This window comes from Pholis gunnellus, assembly GCF_910591455.1.
Source record: "Pholis gunnellus genome assembly, chromosome: 16".
Taxonomy (NCBI): Eukaryota; Metazoa; Chordata; class Actinopteri; order Perciformes; family Pholidae; genus Pholis; species Pholis gunnellus.
In genome coordinates this window covers 13833412-13852156 of record NC_136543.1, presented here as the reverse complement: position 1 = coordinate 13852156, position 18745 = coordinate 13833412, and the positions used below count along the sequence as shown (strand labels likewise).

Here is an 18745-nt window from a genome sequence, read left to right as displayed (position 1 = left end):
GTAGGACTGTTGTTAAGGTGTTTAGGATAACATGATCTAAACCTGAATAAAGCATAACGTATCTGTGAATTTAATACCAACCCTGAAGCAAATAAAAAAAAAAGGCCTGATGGCTATCATCCGGATAGATGAATGGATAGAAATCTCACTTGACATATAACATGACAAGTTAAGGAACGGTTAATGATTAACGCCACCTTGTTTATTTTGAAGCTTGATTTGCTTACATCGAGTAAAGCGCCACAGGGCAGGCAACAGGCTTGGCCTTGCACAGCTATGACTCATTGTTGTTGCTGCATGTTGCTGCTGAATGAGTTCATTAACCTACCTTGTATGATAACGTTAAGACACATCCTGCCTGTCGATCATAGTTTGAATCACGTTTCATTTGACCTGGTATGTATTTATTTTGAAACGCGAAGTTGCTAAAGGAATTCGGACATTCAAACTTAATTTATTAAAATCATTGCATACGTAATAAGATAACCGAACTTGATTAGCTGAATCGTAAACTAGATAAATAGTGCATGTAAAATGTTACTTAAAATAGAAAGTACATATTGAACGAGTTGAGTCTTTGCAATGCAAATGCATACGGACGATATTTAGCATTTGGAGCCCAAAAAAAGCATATTGTGTTTTATAAAATTGCAATTGTCTACGATTAACTCTCAAATGTTATTATAAAGTAACTATTGGTCTAATATGCGGTTTAACCCTGTCTTTAATGACTGTTCCTCAAAAGGCCTTGTATTAATTGGCTATTTTTCATATTTTCATATTTAATCAAACACACAGCATGATATTAAACAATTACAAAATAATAGTTTTGTTATTGCGATTTACGTTGACACAATACCTCTACCAAATGACTTTAATTTACAAAAACATAAAAGATAATGCAGTCCTACATATTGTATTATATATTCAAGAAAGGATGCACCTCTCCCATAGACAAAACATTATGTAGCCTATTTGAACATGTTCGTGGTTACAACACACAACACCTTCCATCCTTGATTCTTGCTAAGTAAAATGATATTAGTTCATCATTGTTTCCTCTATTTGGCATTTTTGATTACATTTCCAAAGTACTATTTTTTTTCAGTGCCAATAGGCCTTAAACACAAAACCCCAAATGCTTCAGAACATTCCTGTATAGCCTAACTGTGAACAACATTTAGCTGACATTGTTCACGTTAATCATTTTGGGCTTTGAAAATGTTTAGTTTATCATTTATACTTGTGTTCAATTTCTAAATTACTTGATATGTTGTTTAAGGTTTCTGTTTTCTGGGTTGAAGTTTAGCGTTTGACATATCAAAGGAAGCAAATGAGACTAATACACATTTTTTTCTCATTTTCACTTTACGTCTTCATCGGTCTTTTACGCACTTGAGTGGCAGCTTCTGTTTAGTTGATTATTATCCTTGAATAACAGATACAATACCAGTACAATTACACTCAAATGGGCCAAAATCAATGCTGCATGTTGAAACTCTGGTAACAAATCCAGTGAAGGCTCCACTCCACCAGGTCCATTTCCTATAGCAAAGAATAGACGGAGAGCGACTGATCGTAAACACATAGCAGCATACCGGACACGCGCGCGCACGCACGCACGCACACACACACACACACACACACACACACACACACACACACACACACACACACACGCACACAACCACACACACCTTATCCCGTCCCCTCATTTCAGAGATCAAGATCATTTTCACACGTATCTGCCAAAAACACCTCCAAAAGATCTTCAAATAAAAAACGGCAACGTTCCTTTTATATTTCCAAAGCTGGAATACAAAAGTAGACACCAGCCAAGTGAAGCGGGTACGGACTAGTTCATGAGAATAAGCAGTGGAGAAAACAAAATGATAGTAAAAGTTAATGTCCTCCAATAGCTTTCATTGGGACAGGAATTCTCACCCCTCTTCCGCCCTTTTCAAGCGCTCAGACGGTTCCTTTACAGCCTGAATGGCCCGACAGGCTGGATGGCTAGACAGCAACTTTCAACTTGACCTTGGCCTCCAGCCGCGTCTTCCTCCTATGTCAAAACAGGCAGGCACTGCCGAGTCCAGTGCTGTTTTCTCTCTTTGCATATTGTAAACATGTCGGAAGTCTAGTTTCTTAAATATTCACCCAAAACCACGATGTTGAATCTGTTTCTTTGTTTTCATCTGAAATTGATGTGGATTTATTGAAAGGGGGGGCCTACTGACTGTGTTTCGAGAAACATTTTGAATGGTTGAATTAAATTGCTTAAAATATGTCGACTTGTGCTTAGCATTTCCACATCCCATACTGAATGCGCTGTTTTTTACGCAGTATACAGACGGACAGTATAACAGACTACATAGTGTATCGATGCATCGGTGGGCGGCAGAATATGTTTAATTTCTTGTAGATCGTGTGCAACATTGGAACACAATTGAATATTGTTTGTATTACTGGGAATCTCTTTCAGTAAATGGCTGTGTGATGATACCTTGTTCCTGTAGCGAAGCAGACAAAGGCTGGCCAGTGTGCGTGCGTAAAGGCCATAAGGCTATGCATATTAGTCATAACGTGTAGTAGCTGTTTTTTTAAAATTGTTGACCACTTTTTAATAATCGACTCTTATCTGAGCTTCAGACATACAAATATATTTTTCAGCCATTCATTATCCAAATCAAGCATTTGAAATTCTGAAATATAACCTAATTTGAATATAATATTAGGCTCTTGTGTGTCTTACTTTTTAAGAATAAAGAAACATAAATCTCAACAGAATCAAACACGGCGAAAGCCAAATCAAATAGGTACGGTCACCCTCGCCGCATTTTTCTCCATTTAATTATCTGTACAGGGTGATGTTTACCGTCCTCTTTGCATAACCACGTCACGTGACAACATCTGAACCAATGACGGCGCAACCTCTGCGCTCTTGTGCGCGTCAGAGTGGTATTACTCTCTGGGAACCAGTATCTCCTTTTCTCAGTCTCTGTGCTTTTTAAAAAAGAGCCAGAAGCTTCAATGTTGGATGCCGTGCTATGACAACGTCACTGCTCCTCCGTCCTCGCTGGGTCGACCCGTCGGTGATGTTCCTCTACGACAACGGCGGAGGTTCCGATGAAATCAAGAACATGGAGGGTTTTGCTGGTGGCAACTTTGCTGCGAGCCAGTGTCGGAATCTGATGGCGCACCCCGCGTCCCTGGCACCCAGCACGGCTTATTCGTCAAGCGACGTGCCCACCTCCGGTATTGGCGAGTCAGTGAAACAATGCAGTCCTTGCTCTGCAGCTCAGAATTCCTCCAGCGCGTCCCTGCCATATGGGTATTTCGGTAGCGGTTATTATCCGTGCAGAATGTCGCATCACAGCAGCATTAAGTCATGCGGAGCGCAGCCCCCCTCCGCGTATGGAGAAAAATACATGGACACGTCTGCCTCGAGCGACGACTTCACCTCCCGGGCAAAGGAATTCGCTTTTTATCCGACCTACTCCACAGGCCCCTACCAACCTGTCCCCAGCTACCTGGACGTTCCTGTCGTGCCAACTCTCAGCCAGTCAGAGGCCAGGCACGAGTCCCTGCTACCTATGGAGACCTACCAACCGTGGACTCTCGCCACCAACGGCTGGAACGGCCAGGTTTACTGCGCGAAGGAGCAGCCCCAGCCCGGCCACATGTGGAAGTCCTCTATACAAGGTAGGCTACATCCCTCAAGGTCCAGCCGTTTCTGGACAGAGCTGCTGCTTGACATGTTGGTTTGTTACCACACAGTAAACAGGATGCACATTGTATAGAATGGGGTGTTTGAAATGTCAGTTGCTGTGTCAACCTGCAGAACAAACAGCACAACAAATAGCTTGGTAACCAAATTACTGAAGTAATGGAATGGGGAAAAAATCTTTTAGTTTCCTTAAAAGTGAAGACATAATCTCAGCGCATAGAGATACATATCTTTATTTTAATTAATAAAGATTAATTAACGGTCATTATCAAAGAGTATGTCAACCTTATTTTAACTTGTTTTATACTATAACACGTCACTCTCCATAGCAAATCCAGAAATATTTGATTTGATTCTATAGCTAGTGGAAATGTGTGGCTCAGTAATAAACAAATTACCATTTATTGATAAAATTCAATTTTGAGAGTTAAATGTGAAACTGAACCACTTGTTGAGAAGCAGCTCATGACAGCATATTATGTCTTTTTTTTAAAGACGCGGTTTCCCACTCCGGAGGAGAGTCTGGTTCTTATCGTCGTGGAAGAAAGAAGCGCGTGCCATACACCAAGGTGCAACTGAAGGAACTCGAGCGCGAGTACGGCGCCAATAAATTTATCACGAAGGACAAGAGGAGGAGGATATCTGCTCAGACCAACCTGTCCGAGAGACAGGTCACGATATGGTTTCAGAACAGACGCGTAAAGGAGAAGAAAGTTGTCAACAAATTGAAACCCATCAGCTAGTTTATTTATATTTTTATTACGGACAATAGGCTATCTGTGGGATATACACTAGACACACACATACACACACACACACACAAACACACACACACACACACACACACACACACACACACACACACACACACACACACACATACACACACACGCATGTATATGCGCGCGTTTGGACTCATGGATTGGAACACCAAAACTCCTTTCTGACTGAACATGATTTATTTGTATGTTACCAAATGATTTCCCGGAGCTTCTGGAACAACATTTCTGAGGCCTATGAATACTGGACCCTCCTGCCACTTGCTGTTAAATGGCTTTTTATTTAAGGAGTCAAGTGGAGAGAAAAAGACAAAACATAGCTGCAGTTTTTGTGAATATTTTTTATTCTTTTTTTTCCTCTCTTCCCGACATGCTCACCCAACACAGGAAAACTGACCCAGAGAGGTGTGCGCCACCGAGCTACGCCTTTATCTGCAACTTTATCGACGGTGATAAAAATGCGAAGATTCACAGGAAGTGATGGTGTTAAGGATTTGGACCTTGGAAATGTTAAATATTAATCTCTACTGGCTTCCTTTTTTAAAACCTAACTCACACGCTTCGCTTGTATGAAGTTTAGTCTTATCATATGAACCCGTGCTCTCATCCATATCCAATCCATGGTGCAGTTCTTACTATAACGCTTAGATAATCGTTCGGGACATGTGATCATGTCAATCATAGCTTTTTAGAATGTGTGCATATTCATGTGGTTGTATATAAAGTAAATTCCGGCTTGTTATCCAGGTTATTTGTGTGAGTCCAGTATGTCGGTGTTAAAGTCCGTCCCAATAAAATATGGACTTTGTTGAACTGTATCTAGTTATGTTGAACATGTACCAATTTCATGGCATGACACGATGCTAGCTCAGTTTACACTTTTATTTAATCTTTTTGGCGAATTTGCTCCTCCATTATCGCTGCACTTTTTAAAAATTGTTTTAAGGCCCACACTTCTGCTGCATGTGACAACTATGGTTTAAATGGTGTTTTGTGGCAGCTTTTCTGGGTTTGTAGCAGCTTTCTTTATCCAGAAGAAGGCTACTTTAGGCAAATTTCTATTTTGAAAGTTCAATATTTGCAGTGTGTAGTAGAGTTCTGGCTGGCTCTGGGAAAAGAGGAAATCAGTTAGTTGAGGCTGGTTTGTATTGAAATATAGGCTGACATTGCCATCTAGCGGCGAATTTATGATCATACCCAAAGGAATGATCAATGGTCAAATAGTGCTATACAGACTTTACTTAATAATAATTATAATAATAATGTTAATGATAATAATTATAGTTATAATTATTTCATTTTCATTTAATTCTATAATAATTAGCTATTGATTTGGTCTATGATCGAGACAGCTACCGTAATAAACCAACGCAGGTGTAAATATCAGGAACAACTTTATTTTAATAATAAACATATAGGCCTATTAAACACATTTCCTCTTGCTCATTCGTAGTGACTAACATTACAAATAATTACCTGAATATTTAAATGTTTGCACGGACATTTAATATTGAAGGGTAGTGAGGTGAAGTTGTGTATTTAATTCTCCAAATATATTTCGTAGTGCTTTTGTTACAAGTTAAAAGTAATATTCATACAGTTCGAAGTTACTTCCTAAATTCTAGTCACCCTTTTAATAAATTCCTGTAATATTTAGGCCTACATTGCCTTATTGGGTTGAGTTTACTGAGATGCAGCTAGTTTACATTTACGTTGAAAGTTGATATATGTGTATCTTTATTCTGATCAAAGAAAAAATACTTATTGAATTGTCAGCTTGAAAACCACATTTTTGACTCCATATAACAACATGTGTGCAACTATTTTTAAACGGCGCAGGCCACCGCGTGTCAATCTGTTTTGTACGACTGCACATTACTAGCCTACTTTATACGCATCAACCGCGTTATTTTGTTTCTCCCTTAAGCGTAGGCCTATAGGCCTAATACATATGAGTGTGTAAATATTCAAAGGCCTATTCACAAATGTCAGAATGCAAAATAAATCATTGTATTTCATTTATTACAATTTCTGTAAGCTTTCTATTGTTATTGGATTCATCGCGAACAAGAAATCAAATATAATTAGTCGTAAAATACTCTCGGTCGGTTTTAAAATGTATTGATGTAATATTGAATATTAATTTGGTGCAATACCTGAATGATTCGTGGAAACGTTTTGCATGGCAACGAGTCACTTACAAAATGGGCCCTATAGAAAAATATCGGTGGTGTCAACATGAGGTGAATTGCACTTTTAATTCAATAGAAAGAGTTAATTTGAACTTTTTGCAGTTTCGTGGTGTTGAAAACCTGTGCTTGCAGAAACGTATTAACTGCGTCCACAGTCACTCGCATCGTTCATTGTTCACTGACATTTGGAGCTTGTGTGATACTTCCTTTTAAACGACTAAGTGCAGTTTTTACACAGCTAACCACGCAACCAAAAACGCAACTTCCCAACATGTTTGTTTTGACTGCTTTAATGCATGTGATTCAGTCTTACTGGCAGTCACTTGTCAAACCAAATCCCTCCTTATTCAGAGCTCCAGCTCCTCTAGCTGGCCTTCACACCTGTTAGGCTGCCTGATTTACTTGGCGATTTAACTGTTTCATCCAATTTTGTGATATGGAACAGTTTGTCTTCTTTCAATAATTCCAAGCACATATCCTACTCTGTACATAGGGCTTATCAATCCCTTTTTTAATTTTTTTTTGCAATAATTGAAAGCACATAGTCCTGTGGGTTATACTCGTATGGTTTTATAGTTATTTTAATTTATTATATTTGTTAGTTGTTGCTTTGCATGCGTTATAAGCCTAAACGTGAATAGCTTTACTTGATATATATAGTATATATATATAGCCTAGAAAACTAAATATCTTTTTATATAGCCTAGAAAACTAAATATCTTTTTTTTAATAAAGAAATCTTTAAGTCCTTACCCAGAACCTGGATGCTAAATTATTTGGCTACTATACATATTATTAAGCCTATTTGTGTCAGTTGTAGCTGTTAGTTGTAGTTGTGGCTGTTAGTTATATATGTAGGCTACATATTGTTGTTTTCATTTATTTTGATTTTTTAACAAATAATACCTCATCTAAGTGGGAGTTTTTTCAACATTTGTAACATGCTCGTCATCGAGTTTCATTTACTATAAATAGTTCAGCCTCCTTGTTTCAGTTTTGTAAAAATGGCCAATGTTCAGTAACGTAAACGAACGTGATTAGGGATTATTTACACAGTCGACTGAAGGCTGGATTGTTTTCTAAACTAGTAAACAGTCAGATATCTGGTATTGATGATATCTACACGGCCAGCTTGCTGATTGAGAGAAACGCCACAGAAATGTGAGACAGAAGCATACGCCCGCGAGCACGGAATGCAGCGTCGCCCTGGTCCCACGTCCTCAGACGTAGGCACGGCGGGGCGCGCACGTGTTACACAATAAACTCAGAGATGGGATAAATGTGTGATGTCTGACTGCTCAGTGAGTCTTGTAGTCCAGAAAACACTAACGAGCGGAAGAGCTGATGCTTTAGAGCGGAAGTTTAGTGCAGTCACGTGATCAGCTAGGCAGCTCATTGGCTGCAAACGAGCACAGCCACATGTTATTGGTTCGTGAGGACCAAAACAATGCTACAGGTCCCGCCTCCCCTCTGACACATCGCGTGATAGTCCAAAGCTCACAGCACAATGCTCCGCCCATCACTCCTCCTCCTCACGTCTTTGACGCACAGCACGTCGGGGCTGTGCAAAAATGGAGTTCTGCCGCCACACTAAGGCAAAAATAGTGAATTACAGTTCATTTCAGTTTTCAGAAAGGGTTAAATTTAGCCTATTATTCAATTTAAAAAGCTATACATGGACTTCCATGCATTATTTGTTTTAAGCAAAGCAAAGTGTAGCCGTGAAAGAAATATTTGTCCGTTAAAGGCGCTTTCAAACTAAACAAATGATCAAGCATGATCCATTTTTATTATTCGATTCCGTCTGACACTAACAGTGAAAATGTTCTCTTTTAAAGAAATAATCATGTCACGCTTTCTATTCATCAAGTAACTGAATGTACTATTCCCAGATAGTCCGTAAAGACTAATCTTTAGGTCAGAAACTCAATATTATCAAATATACTAATATGTGTTGAGGTTTTCGGATCAGTGAATTGGTCAAATAGATTACATATCCGATTAGTATGTCTCTGGCCTGCCTGTGTGTGGTTGAACACACAGACAGGGCCGACACTGGGCATTGCTCTTTACATTGACCTTCGCTGTCTCTATGCGTAATGGTGGCTAGGCCTGCAACCTTGAGTCACTCAACAATAGAGCTCTGGTCAAGCTTGAAAGAACGAGTTTGGAAGATAATCTCGTAATACACCACTAAGACCTGAGCAGACATGCATTTATCAAAGAGCGTGGCAGCGGTCAAATAGGAGCACTTGACCGAGATTACGTTAAAGCCTCAGTCGGCGCCTTTTACTTCCTCAGACGGGGTTTTCCTGTCCTGGTCTCATGTGGTTTGAAATATAAATGCCAAATAATTTACCGTGTTCATTTATGAAGGGTGCATGTCTTTAAAGGAAAGATACACATTGTATGTGTATGAGTCGTGGATTACAGTGAAGACAGAAGGTCTGTTTGCTTCGTGTGGGATTTGTTTGCCATTCCCTGGCAATTCCCTTAAGACAAAATACATATTTCGCAGTGATAATACTCAACGATTACATATAAAAGTGCAGAAGATATAATAAGGCAAGTTTGTGCAGCAAAACGCGTGTTCTTATTGGATATTTGAATCCATACATGTTTACAAAAGGCGATATGGGAGACTGTGGAAATCTGTCTTTTCTGGCAGCTGCAGATGCTTCATATTGGTGTATTATCTACGCAGTACCTACGGGTTTAATCCACAATAATTGGATTTAAGGGGTGTTTGGGGCTTTACCCGAGTAAAATGGGTCATTCGTTAAACTACAATGTTTTTAGAAACTATGATTGTAGGATTATTTGGTGGCCACTCTTAATATGAATCCGGTCCTGGATCAGTTCAGATATGTGAATGAAACTACAATAGGCAGTCATGAGATTCGTTCCTCGTTATTTTAGCTTGGTTGGAAACAATGATGCGAGACAAAAGTGATTATCAAATAACATTCTATATATATAAGTAAAAGACAAGAGCGAGAAATGTAATTCAGCAGCGACGTTTTCGTTGAAGTTCCTCGTTCAGTTGAACAACAATGAGTCGAAATATATTTAATCTGAAGGCTCTAGGTGACTAAGAGTCTAAACGATGCACGTGTATTTGACTGTTAAACGCCATGTTCACAAAATGAGGACAACGCAATGTCATCTGCATTTCCTATCAAAAAAGACTACAGACGTCACATTGGTTTGATTTAAACATATTCCAAATGCCACGTCAGCAACTATAAATATTTATTAAGATGTTTTTTTATTTAAAAGATGCTGAAAGCCAATCAAACATATAGAGTATAGAGTCGTATATAAAATATAGATCTTAAAATCAACTAAGGGAGAAAGACACCTTTCAAATAATAAAGTTCTGGCCCACCAGCTCAATTCAGACTCTTTTTTAAAAAAGTATTTCTTATTCAAATGATTATAATGTACTTTCTGAGCATGTGCACATAATTCAAGTAACGGAACTGGGAATTCACTTTCCAATTGTGCTCTGAATATCGTGTTCGTTCAGCCATCAATTAATGCGCAATTAAGACGAGGATTGTGTGCCGCAATAGCCTAGTTTCTACATTGTGGCTTCCCTTTGCAAAATTAGATGAAGCCCTATCAATACACTTACATTTTATTCTGTCTTTCTTTTCCTCTCTATCTTTTTTCCTTTGTAAAATGTGTCCCCCACTGAAGTGCAGTTTATGTCCTTTTGTCCATACAGGCCCACTCCTGCTGACGCCTCGTTTCCCAGGGTACCCTCTACAGGCGAATCCAGCATTGTGAGCCTCCACTGGTGAGTCAGAGGTGCTCCCGTTGACCGTGGAGTTGGTCAGTTTCCCTGCATGCCTGTGTGGTCCGCCTGGCCCTTCTGTCGTCGCCATCGCTGACGGCCCACATTTCTATCACCTGTGGATACATCAACAGTTGTTCGCCGAATCAGGTTCAAATTTACAAATATATATACACATTTGTTCCCCTCCTCGTTCATTTGTACGCAACTAAGTGCTGTGATTGTTTGATGTTTCAGTCTGGAGTACAGGGGGGATTATAAAACCATCAGAGTCGTATCAATGTAGCCCACCTTTCAAGTTCGAAAACGCTTTTAAAACAATCTCATATTGTGGAAAACCAAAAGTAAACGCATAAAGTAAATGTTCTACATTCATTAATTAGCTCACAGTTTTGGTTGTACGCCCACTGCTCAGTGTACATATCACAAACCGCCAAGTTTAAGTTGTGTTTGAGTTAAGTTGAATGTATGTATAATAGTCTGTGCATCAAAAGGTGACAGTTGGTACCCGTATTGTTATTGTATAGTCAAATGCCTGTGTATCTTTTCGGACTCCTGCTCAGCACACATACAGACCGTGTTCTCCTTTTGAGATAAAGAATATAGTCTATAGATGCTTTGAGGCGCAGGTGTGGTGGCCCATTTTTCCACCATAAAATGAAAACAAAAACAGCCTGTACTAAAGGTCTGGGCTTTTTATTTCACTTCAAGACTTAAACTACAGGAGGTTTCTTTACAGGACACCGAATGCGCCTATTTAGCCTGCTTTACAGCCTATGGGCCTACCTGGCGTTAAACTGTACTTTCAGATCCTCCCCACACTTGATTGTTTACTTGTTGTCTAACAAGGTTTTATGGCACACGGCTTTGTCTGTCTGCCTCACTCGCTCCCTGACACAACCACTGCGCTTATATCACTCCAGAATGGAAGTTACACTTAATTTAAAGTTAAATATGTTGTGTTAATATCTGTGAATTTATATATAATTGTTTAATCCTAGTGTTTGATTTAATCCAAATGACAAGTGTGTCTATTTGTATCTGGGTATGTGGTCTAAGGTATACAAAAACGGCAGGAGAGCTCCTCTCTTGACTTAAAGGCCATAAAAACCGTGTGCCTGAGTACATACTGCATATCTCATGTCAAATATCTTCCATAGTCATTCGTGGTCATGTATTACCAAAAGTCTGTATATTAATGGTTATCTTTAAGTATCCAAATCTGATATTGACTTAATATTGTCAAGATCAACTTATTATAAACATAAGGAGTTTTGATGAGAGCAATTCTCCGAAATAGTAAGAGTTCAAATTACTACAGCTACATTAAGCTAACCAAATGTATACAAGACGGTACATTAAAGGCCTACATCTCTCATGATTCGTTAGACTTTTCCTCAGCTCAGAGTTAGAAGTTCACATTATCGAGGAGTCTTGTAACCTAAAGCCTTTGTAAACTTAGAAGCAATTAAAGGAACTCCATCCGGGGCACAGTGGGCCCTTTGCTCTCTGTAAAGGACCCTCCCCCGAACTTGAAGTCGACCGGGCAGTCAAAGCTTTGGCTTTGAGAGTTTTTACGCAGCACCAGACTGCGGTTTTGGTGACCAAAAAAATCACACAAGCGGGATGCAGGATCAACAGAACTACAACACACATTTCACATACAATAGTCATTATTCAATAGTCATTATTATTGAACTAATTGTTTTCATTTGTTTAGTCAAATGGTTAGAAAAAGTGCATTTATTGTCGGTGGAAATCTTACCTTAGTTGTTTACAGACATGATATGTTTCTATTTCGTTAAAAATCCTCAGCTGCTGACTTTGCGTCCGCGTTGGTGGCGACTTCCTATCACGCTTGGCCTGTTTTGTGATGTCTGTCTGGCCGGGGAGGGGAAAAAACGCAGCAGAATACTACAGCAGCTATAAAAATGCAGGTCTGTCCAGAGCTGGCTTTGGTTTTCCTGTGCATCCTGTGCTCAATTACAGCTTAAAAGCTTCAGCACAAGTCATAGAATTTGTCTGGATTCACTGAGAGGCGGAGCGTATGGTCGCAAAGACACTCGAGTTGTTTGTGACCTTGCAATTGAGCAAATGCAATTGCTTGCAAGCAGGACGGTTTTTCTCCTGTTTTTATAAACTCACATTGCGTTAGTTGGTGCTTGCACAGTCTTAGTGTGTGTGATATTTTAAGGTTGTGTTTCACATGTGGCATCAGGAACCTCTTGGATCCGAATGTACACATCAGGATGGGGGGCCAGCCGCGGCGGTCTTAATCCGAGCTCACGTCTCTCATTCACAGCACATTAGAGTCAAGTTGCAGCTTCTCCTAATCAAGCTGCACGGTGGCCTCATAGCACACAGCCAGGGAATGTGCACTGTGGCATGTTTACCAAAGCAAATACAAAAAATCCATTCATTTAAAAAACATAATGGACAATTGTTTTCTTAATTTGTATAGCTTCAGGGGAAAGGAGACCTTTAATACAACATAATTTGCAATTCATGTGTGGCAATAACAAACGTTATTCACAATCTGGATTTTAAAGACAATGTAACTTTGAAATACAGCTGCAGGTATTTAGAAATCCTGCAAAATAAGAAATGTTTACTCATTTTATTATGTGCGTGAGTTGGTATTTACGCAAATGTATAGATGCGTCACAGCAATAAATAGAAAAAATAGTGATCTGATGGAAATTAGTATTCATCAAAACCTAAGCATTTTCTAAATTTGTAGAATTTGTCTTCTAACCGGACAACGCACATTTGAATAAATATTGGCACCAAAACGTTAAGAAACTTCCGTGCGTAAAAGTCGAGGAGGCTTGTATGTTGCGAGTTTTTTAGCCGTTGTTGGATCCATTAAATATGAGATAAAGCAGAGAAATAAGACAAGAATAAGTCAGCAATAGAATAGGTGTACTATTCTAAATAGGTTGTTACATTTGACTTTTAGCAGACTGCTTTATTGTCAATTCTTGAGCATGTGTTGTTTTTTTCTGTTGATACTCACACAAATACAAAATATTATAATAATAAAATGTGTTTATTACTCTAAACATTACAATTAAAACATTCACTCTAAATATTAAGATCCTGTCCTGTGTTTATTTAGTCAACATTTTAGTTTGGTCTTTGTTATAGGCTACTGTTACTAACACACGGCTGTAGCCTGTTGAAACATTAGCCGCTACTTTGAACATGACCCTGATACCTAAATGCCCACTGGGCCAAATGCTATGTTGTAAAACCACCAAGTGATGATGACTAAGAGGTTTCTAAAAGCAGACTTTACAGATAAGCTGGTTCTCTCCTTCCTCCAATTCAGGTCAATGTTGTCAATGCACAGTAATGCTGGTTCAATCATGTTATTGTCAGGTGGGGTTTGGAATTGTTATCTTGCATAATCATTTCATTTTTCGCGCATTGTGTACACAATTTAAAAAACAAGGAAAACTAGAAAAGCTTAGATTACGCACAATTATTTTTCTAGGGCACGTAGTGTGGAAAAGCAGTGAACATCTGGAACATTGATAATAATAATCGGGCTAAAGCTCCGATTGAAATCCACCTTCTCTCTTAAAAGTAGCATTCAAGTTGTCTTCCTCTGACTTCGTTGCATGTTAAGGAATTCCTCTAAAAGGCGACATGGCGATAAAGCAACAATGCCAAGCTTTAGGACACATAGCAGTCATGTCTCTTACACTCTTACACACACTCATTTTCTCCCCTACACACACACACACACACACACACACACACACACACACACACACACACACGCACACACACACACACACACATACACACGCAAGCACGCAAGCACGCACACACACACACATATACACAGCCTGAAAATCTGTCAATTTCTGCCGCGTGATCACGTGACCTCCTCCTCCGTAGAGTGGATGGAGATGGCTCTCCACGTCAGCCTACGTCTCCAAATTTCTGCTTAGCGAACCTGCTTCAAAGAGGCGAGAGGCACGGCGCTTCAGAGCCATGTTCAGGGCGGTTATAGAGGAATCAAACCCCAACATAGAGTGATAGTAGAGGGTGAACAACGATGATGGATTTTGACGAAAGGGTCCCCGTCGGATCGAACATGTATTTGCCCAGCTGCACTTATTATGTCTCGGCGGGGGCTGATTTCTCCGGTCTTCCCTCGTTTTTATCCCAGACCCCGTCCACCCGCCCTATGACATACTCTTACTCCTCTAACCTGCCGCAGGTCCAACCCGTCAGAGAGGTGACGTTTAGGGACTATGCAGCCATTGAAGCGTCCGGTAAATGGCCGCACCGGGGGAACTTGCCCCACGGCTACCCCACCACGGAGGACATGGTGCACCGGGACTGTCTTTCGGCTCAAACTGCCGTCGTAGGAGACATGTTCGGTAAAAACAGCCCCGCAGCTGCCGCCGCTGCGTACCACCACCACCACCACCATACAAGCGCCGGCTCCGCTGCCACCAATTTCTACGGTAATGTGGGCAGAAATGGCGTGCTGCCACAAGTATTCGACCAGTTTTACGAATCGGCGTACGCGAACGCGTCGGAGAGCTCCTCCACGCATGGCTATTCAGGGGAAAAAACGACGACCAAGCAGCCCAGCTCCTCGCCAGAGGACGAACCGTCGTGCAGAGACACCGAGGCGAAGGAACAGCGGGATGAGGCGAACAGCCCGCAGTTATCTTCCGGCAACAATGAGGAGAAATCCAGCAGCAGCAGTACGTATTAAAGTCAGCGCCTTGGTTATGAGAGAAAGTTTGCAATCTTGCGCGCTGCTGTTAAAATTTTTATATGCTGTTTTATAAGCATATAAGGTTTACAGAGGGCCTGTAGACCCCCCACCCCCAACAAAACTTTGTTATAAACTGCAGGATCACGTGTTTGGAATTGAAATTGGCCGTGAAAGACATGAGGTCGGTGGTTTGCCTGTGACACTCCCTGACGTTTTGCAAAAACACCCAGGTATCAATGTGAATTCTTATACAGGCCTGCGTTAATTCCACGTGCTATAAACTTAATTGTTTCATGGTTTCTTAGCATTAAAACAGCACTTCCATGTAATGAGGTTCGTGCCTCTGGTTTAAGGGTTAGCGGACATGAGCTCTTGTGTTAAAGTCATCATGGACTCTTGTGTTCCCATTTGTAGATTTACTCCTTTGTGTTCTATAAAACTACTATACCACTACTACTACTGTACTATTATAAAAACTGTCTAATGCAACGTGGTCTCATTTCCCTGTTGCTCTTAGTTGCTAATGTTTAAAAGCGACCTTATTGTTTTCATTTGCAGGAAAAGGTCAAAGCTCAAGTATTGTCTTTAGCGAACCAGCACGAATGGTTTGGTAATCTTTCCAGTGTAATCTAATGTATTTATATGTGACACTTGAAATGTTGAAATATAAAATGTGTTTTGAATGCTTAATGTAGAGGAAAGCCGCTCTCGCGTAATCTGGCAACACCCAGGACATACAGATCTTTTTCTAACATGCTCAGGGCTTATTTGAAATGTTTATATTTTCTGTGACCAGTACACTTTCTTTTTGTTTCTTCCAGATGGACAGAGGACCCGTAAGAAAAGGTGCCCTTATTCAAAATATCAGATCAGAGAACTTGAGAGGGAATTCTTTTTCAGTGTGTACATTAACAAGGAGAAACGCCTGCAACTATCTCGGATGCTTAACCTCACCGACCGACAAGTGAAGATTTGGTTTCAGAACCGTCGTATGAAGGAGAAGAAACTGAACAGAGATAGATTACACTATTATACGTCCAATCCTCTGCTTTAGGGGTCAACGAAGCCCCGTCACAGCTTCCATAGTCCTCCGCTGTGGGACCGACTGCGTTTACAGACAGACTGGTTCTCCGGCTGTGACTCTTCCAGTGTACACTGTGTACCACATTGGCCGCGACAGCAGCAACACTGCTCAATGGTTCATTTCAAGTTCGAGGACAACAGTATCCTGCGATGGGAATTACCCACAGAGTGAGCATGAATCAGTCAGTCTGTGGACTTTGATTTCACTCTTCAGACTCTCTTTTTTTGAGGAAAATGTACAAACGGATTGTTGCCCTTGTTAATATTATTGTGACTCACAGACGCCTTGTTTATTTTTCTTTCACGCAGGTAGAATATTAGTAGTCACTGATCGACTGACCCAGTGTATTTTGTAATCACAAGATTTGTTTAACTTTTTTTTCTGTTTTTAAAGTCAGAAAAGTGGTGGATTTAGGAGGATGGTGGCTATGTACTTAAATAACTGAAATTATATTGGTGTGACCAAACAGTGAGTTCGAACGGATGAGATTGTAATGTGTTTATGTTTTATGTGCTTATTTATTTTCTAGCCACTCGTTTACTATTTCCTTTAATGCCACGGCTAACCAAGTCGAAGTCCATTATTACAAACAGGCTATAGGGATTCCGTGTTGAGTCTTGGCTGGCCTTTTGTCGTCTTTCCTGTATAGCCTGCAGAATGAGGGCTATACGTATTTATATGTTGCGTATCTACAACACCCCAATCCATGTTGTCCTTTTGGATTTTTGGAGCCTATCAGTCGAGTATTGATAATGTAGGCCAAAACCAGAGAGATAAGCTTGTCCACTGGATCCGTGTGGAGTTACACTGAGGTACACGCCCAACATGCACACACAGGTATATATGCAGCGGGCCTGTTTGGTCTGATATTGATACGCATAACAGAATATTTTTTTCATTACTCGTGATCCTTTGGTACTTGCTGTCTAAAGACGATAAAATACTACATTTTCAAGTGTGCTAACAAGGCAATGCTGGTCAGGGTCATCGCATTGAATCAATTGCTTGGTATGCCCAATTGTGTATTGTACTATATTTCCAAATAAAAAAACAAATGAAAAGATCATTGAGAAAAAAATGCTGCCTTGTCATTGTTTTTTCCCCCACAAGCTTTAGGTTTTGGTGAATGAAAAGGTGCATGAGAAACATTTTACGCACTAAACACATTCAACTCATTCAACTCAATAGTTTTATCACAAGCATGTGCCAACGAATGTTGCAAACATACATACAAAATATGAACTGTCCAACCTGATAGAGGCACACAGAGTATACATTTTATGTTAGGCCTTTAAAATAAAAGTTAATAAAGCTGTTGATTCTTAATTACTTTCAAATAACCTTACATTGTAATGGGTTTCGATTGATCAAATATAGACGTAAACTAAAAAGAAGTATAATTCCTCTGCTGTCAAATATTGTCCTGTTGTGCTGCAATTACGTTGATCCCGAGCTGATCAATATTTTTAGCCATTAACGACATTTTGCAGCTCTTGCATTCCAACTGAAGAAAACGTATGTTATTGAACCAATGCAGATCCACCTTTATCCGTTTCCATTAAATGTGTACATTTTTACCATGTGCACTTTATTTTCTATTCGTTTTTCACAATTTCTCTCTCACTTTCTGTAGTTTATGTGTGCAAGCTGTCATTACGCTGATTGGCTTTGGAAACACTGTTCCAACAGCAGTCTCCTTTGGCGAGGGTCGCCATATTTGCTGTTGTTATCACCGTGTTTATGGGAGCTAGCCGCGGCGCATTGGCGTTCATATATGACAGTCAAAAGGGCCATAAACGCGGGGAGAGAGGCTGAAGTTTATGGTTGCCTCTCTCTGCCATAGTCCGGCCTTGCCTTGCGCATCCTTTACTGCGCGCTGGAATTCCGTCCCTAATTACGGGACATCCTCCCCGTTGCCGCAGCAACGTGGCCATAAAAGCTGTCTGAGTCTGGGGCATTTGTACAATTGGAGTGCAGTGCAATAAACCGTCTGAGACCCAAGGTTATTAACTGTTACCAAGGAGGGGAGAGCAACGGCAGGGAGAGGACGGATAGGAACAGCATTTGCTTGCTGCATCGACTTCACTCGAGACGCTTTGCCCCTCGTGTGGTTTATCCACCTCGATCAGTTTAGTGGCGACGACTGCACTCAGGATTAGTCTTTCCTCTGCCACCGGGCGGCGCTGTTGGGACCAATGTCATGGCCGTGGATATTTTCGTCTCCAAGCTCACCTCAAATGCAAGCAGGTAAAAGGTGTTGTCAACACAAGCTGAAGCTCGAATAGTTTTCTCTGTTTCAAGAAACCGTCTGAACGTCCACTCCCTAGACTCTTCTCATGCATGCGACTCCTGTTAGTTTGAGATGGGATCCGTTTTGTGTTTAGTCTCCACATTTCTCTGGTGCACAAGTCGTCCTGGGGGCC

General features: G+C 40.5%; 2 protein-coding genes across 2 annotated transcripts; both read left to right on the top strand.

Moving 5' to 3' along the window:
• Positions 1-3017: 3017 nt before the first annotated feature.
• On the top strand, positions 3018-5324 carry hoxa13a (homeobox A13a). The gene is made up of 2 exons (XM_079176655.1): positions 3018-3702; positions 4223-5324. Exons 1-2 carry the CDS (start codon positions 3048-3050, stop codon positions 4468-4470), a joined length of 903 nt encoding a protein of 300 aa, XP_079032781.1. The 5' UTR covers positions 3018-3047; the 3' UTR covers positions 4471-5324.
• Positions 5325-14491: 9167 nt separating this feature from the next.
• Positions 14492-17254, top strand: hoxa11a (homeobox A11a). Its single transcript, XM_079175738.1, has 2 exons — positions 14492-15224; positions 16060-17254. Exons 1-2 carry the CDS (start codon positions 14564-14566, stop codon positions 16290-16292), a joined length of 894 nt encoding a protein of 297 aa, XP_079031864.1. The 5' UTR covers positions 14492-14563; the 3' UTR covers positions 16293-17254.
• Positions 17255-18745: the final 1491 nt, after the last annotated feature.

Excerpts from the sequence above, each read along its gene's own strand:
- hoxa13a (XM_079176655.1), top strand. The coding sequence starts at position 3,048 with ATGACAACGTCACTGCTCCTCCGTCCTCGCTGGGTCGACCCGTCGGTG. Across the intron at positions 3,703-4,222 it reads GTGGAAGTCCTCTATACAAG|ACGCGGTTTCCCACTCCGGA; the intron begins GTAGGCTACATC and ends TTTTTTTTAAAG.
- hoxa11a (XM_079175738.1), top strand. The coding sequence starts at position 14,564 with ATGATGGATTTTGACGAAAGGGTCCCCGTCGGATCGAACATGTATTTG. Across the intron at positions 15,225-16,059 it reads GGAGAAATCCAGCAGCAGCA|ATGGACAGAGGACCCGTAAG; the intron begins GTACGTATTAAA and ends TGTTTCTTCCAG.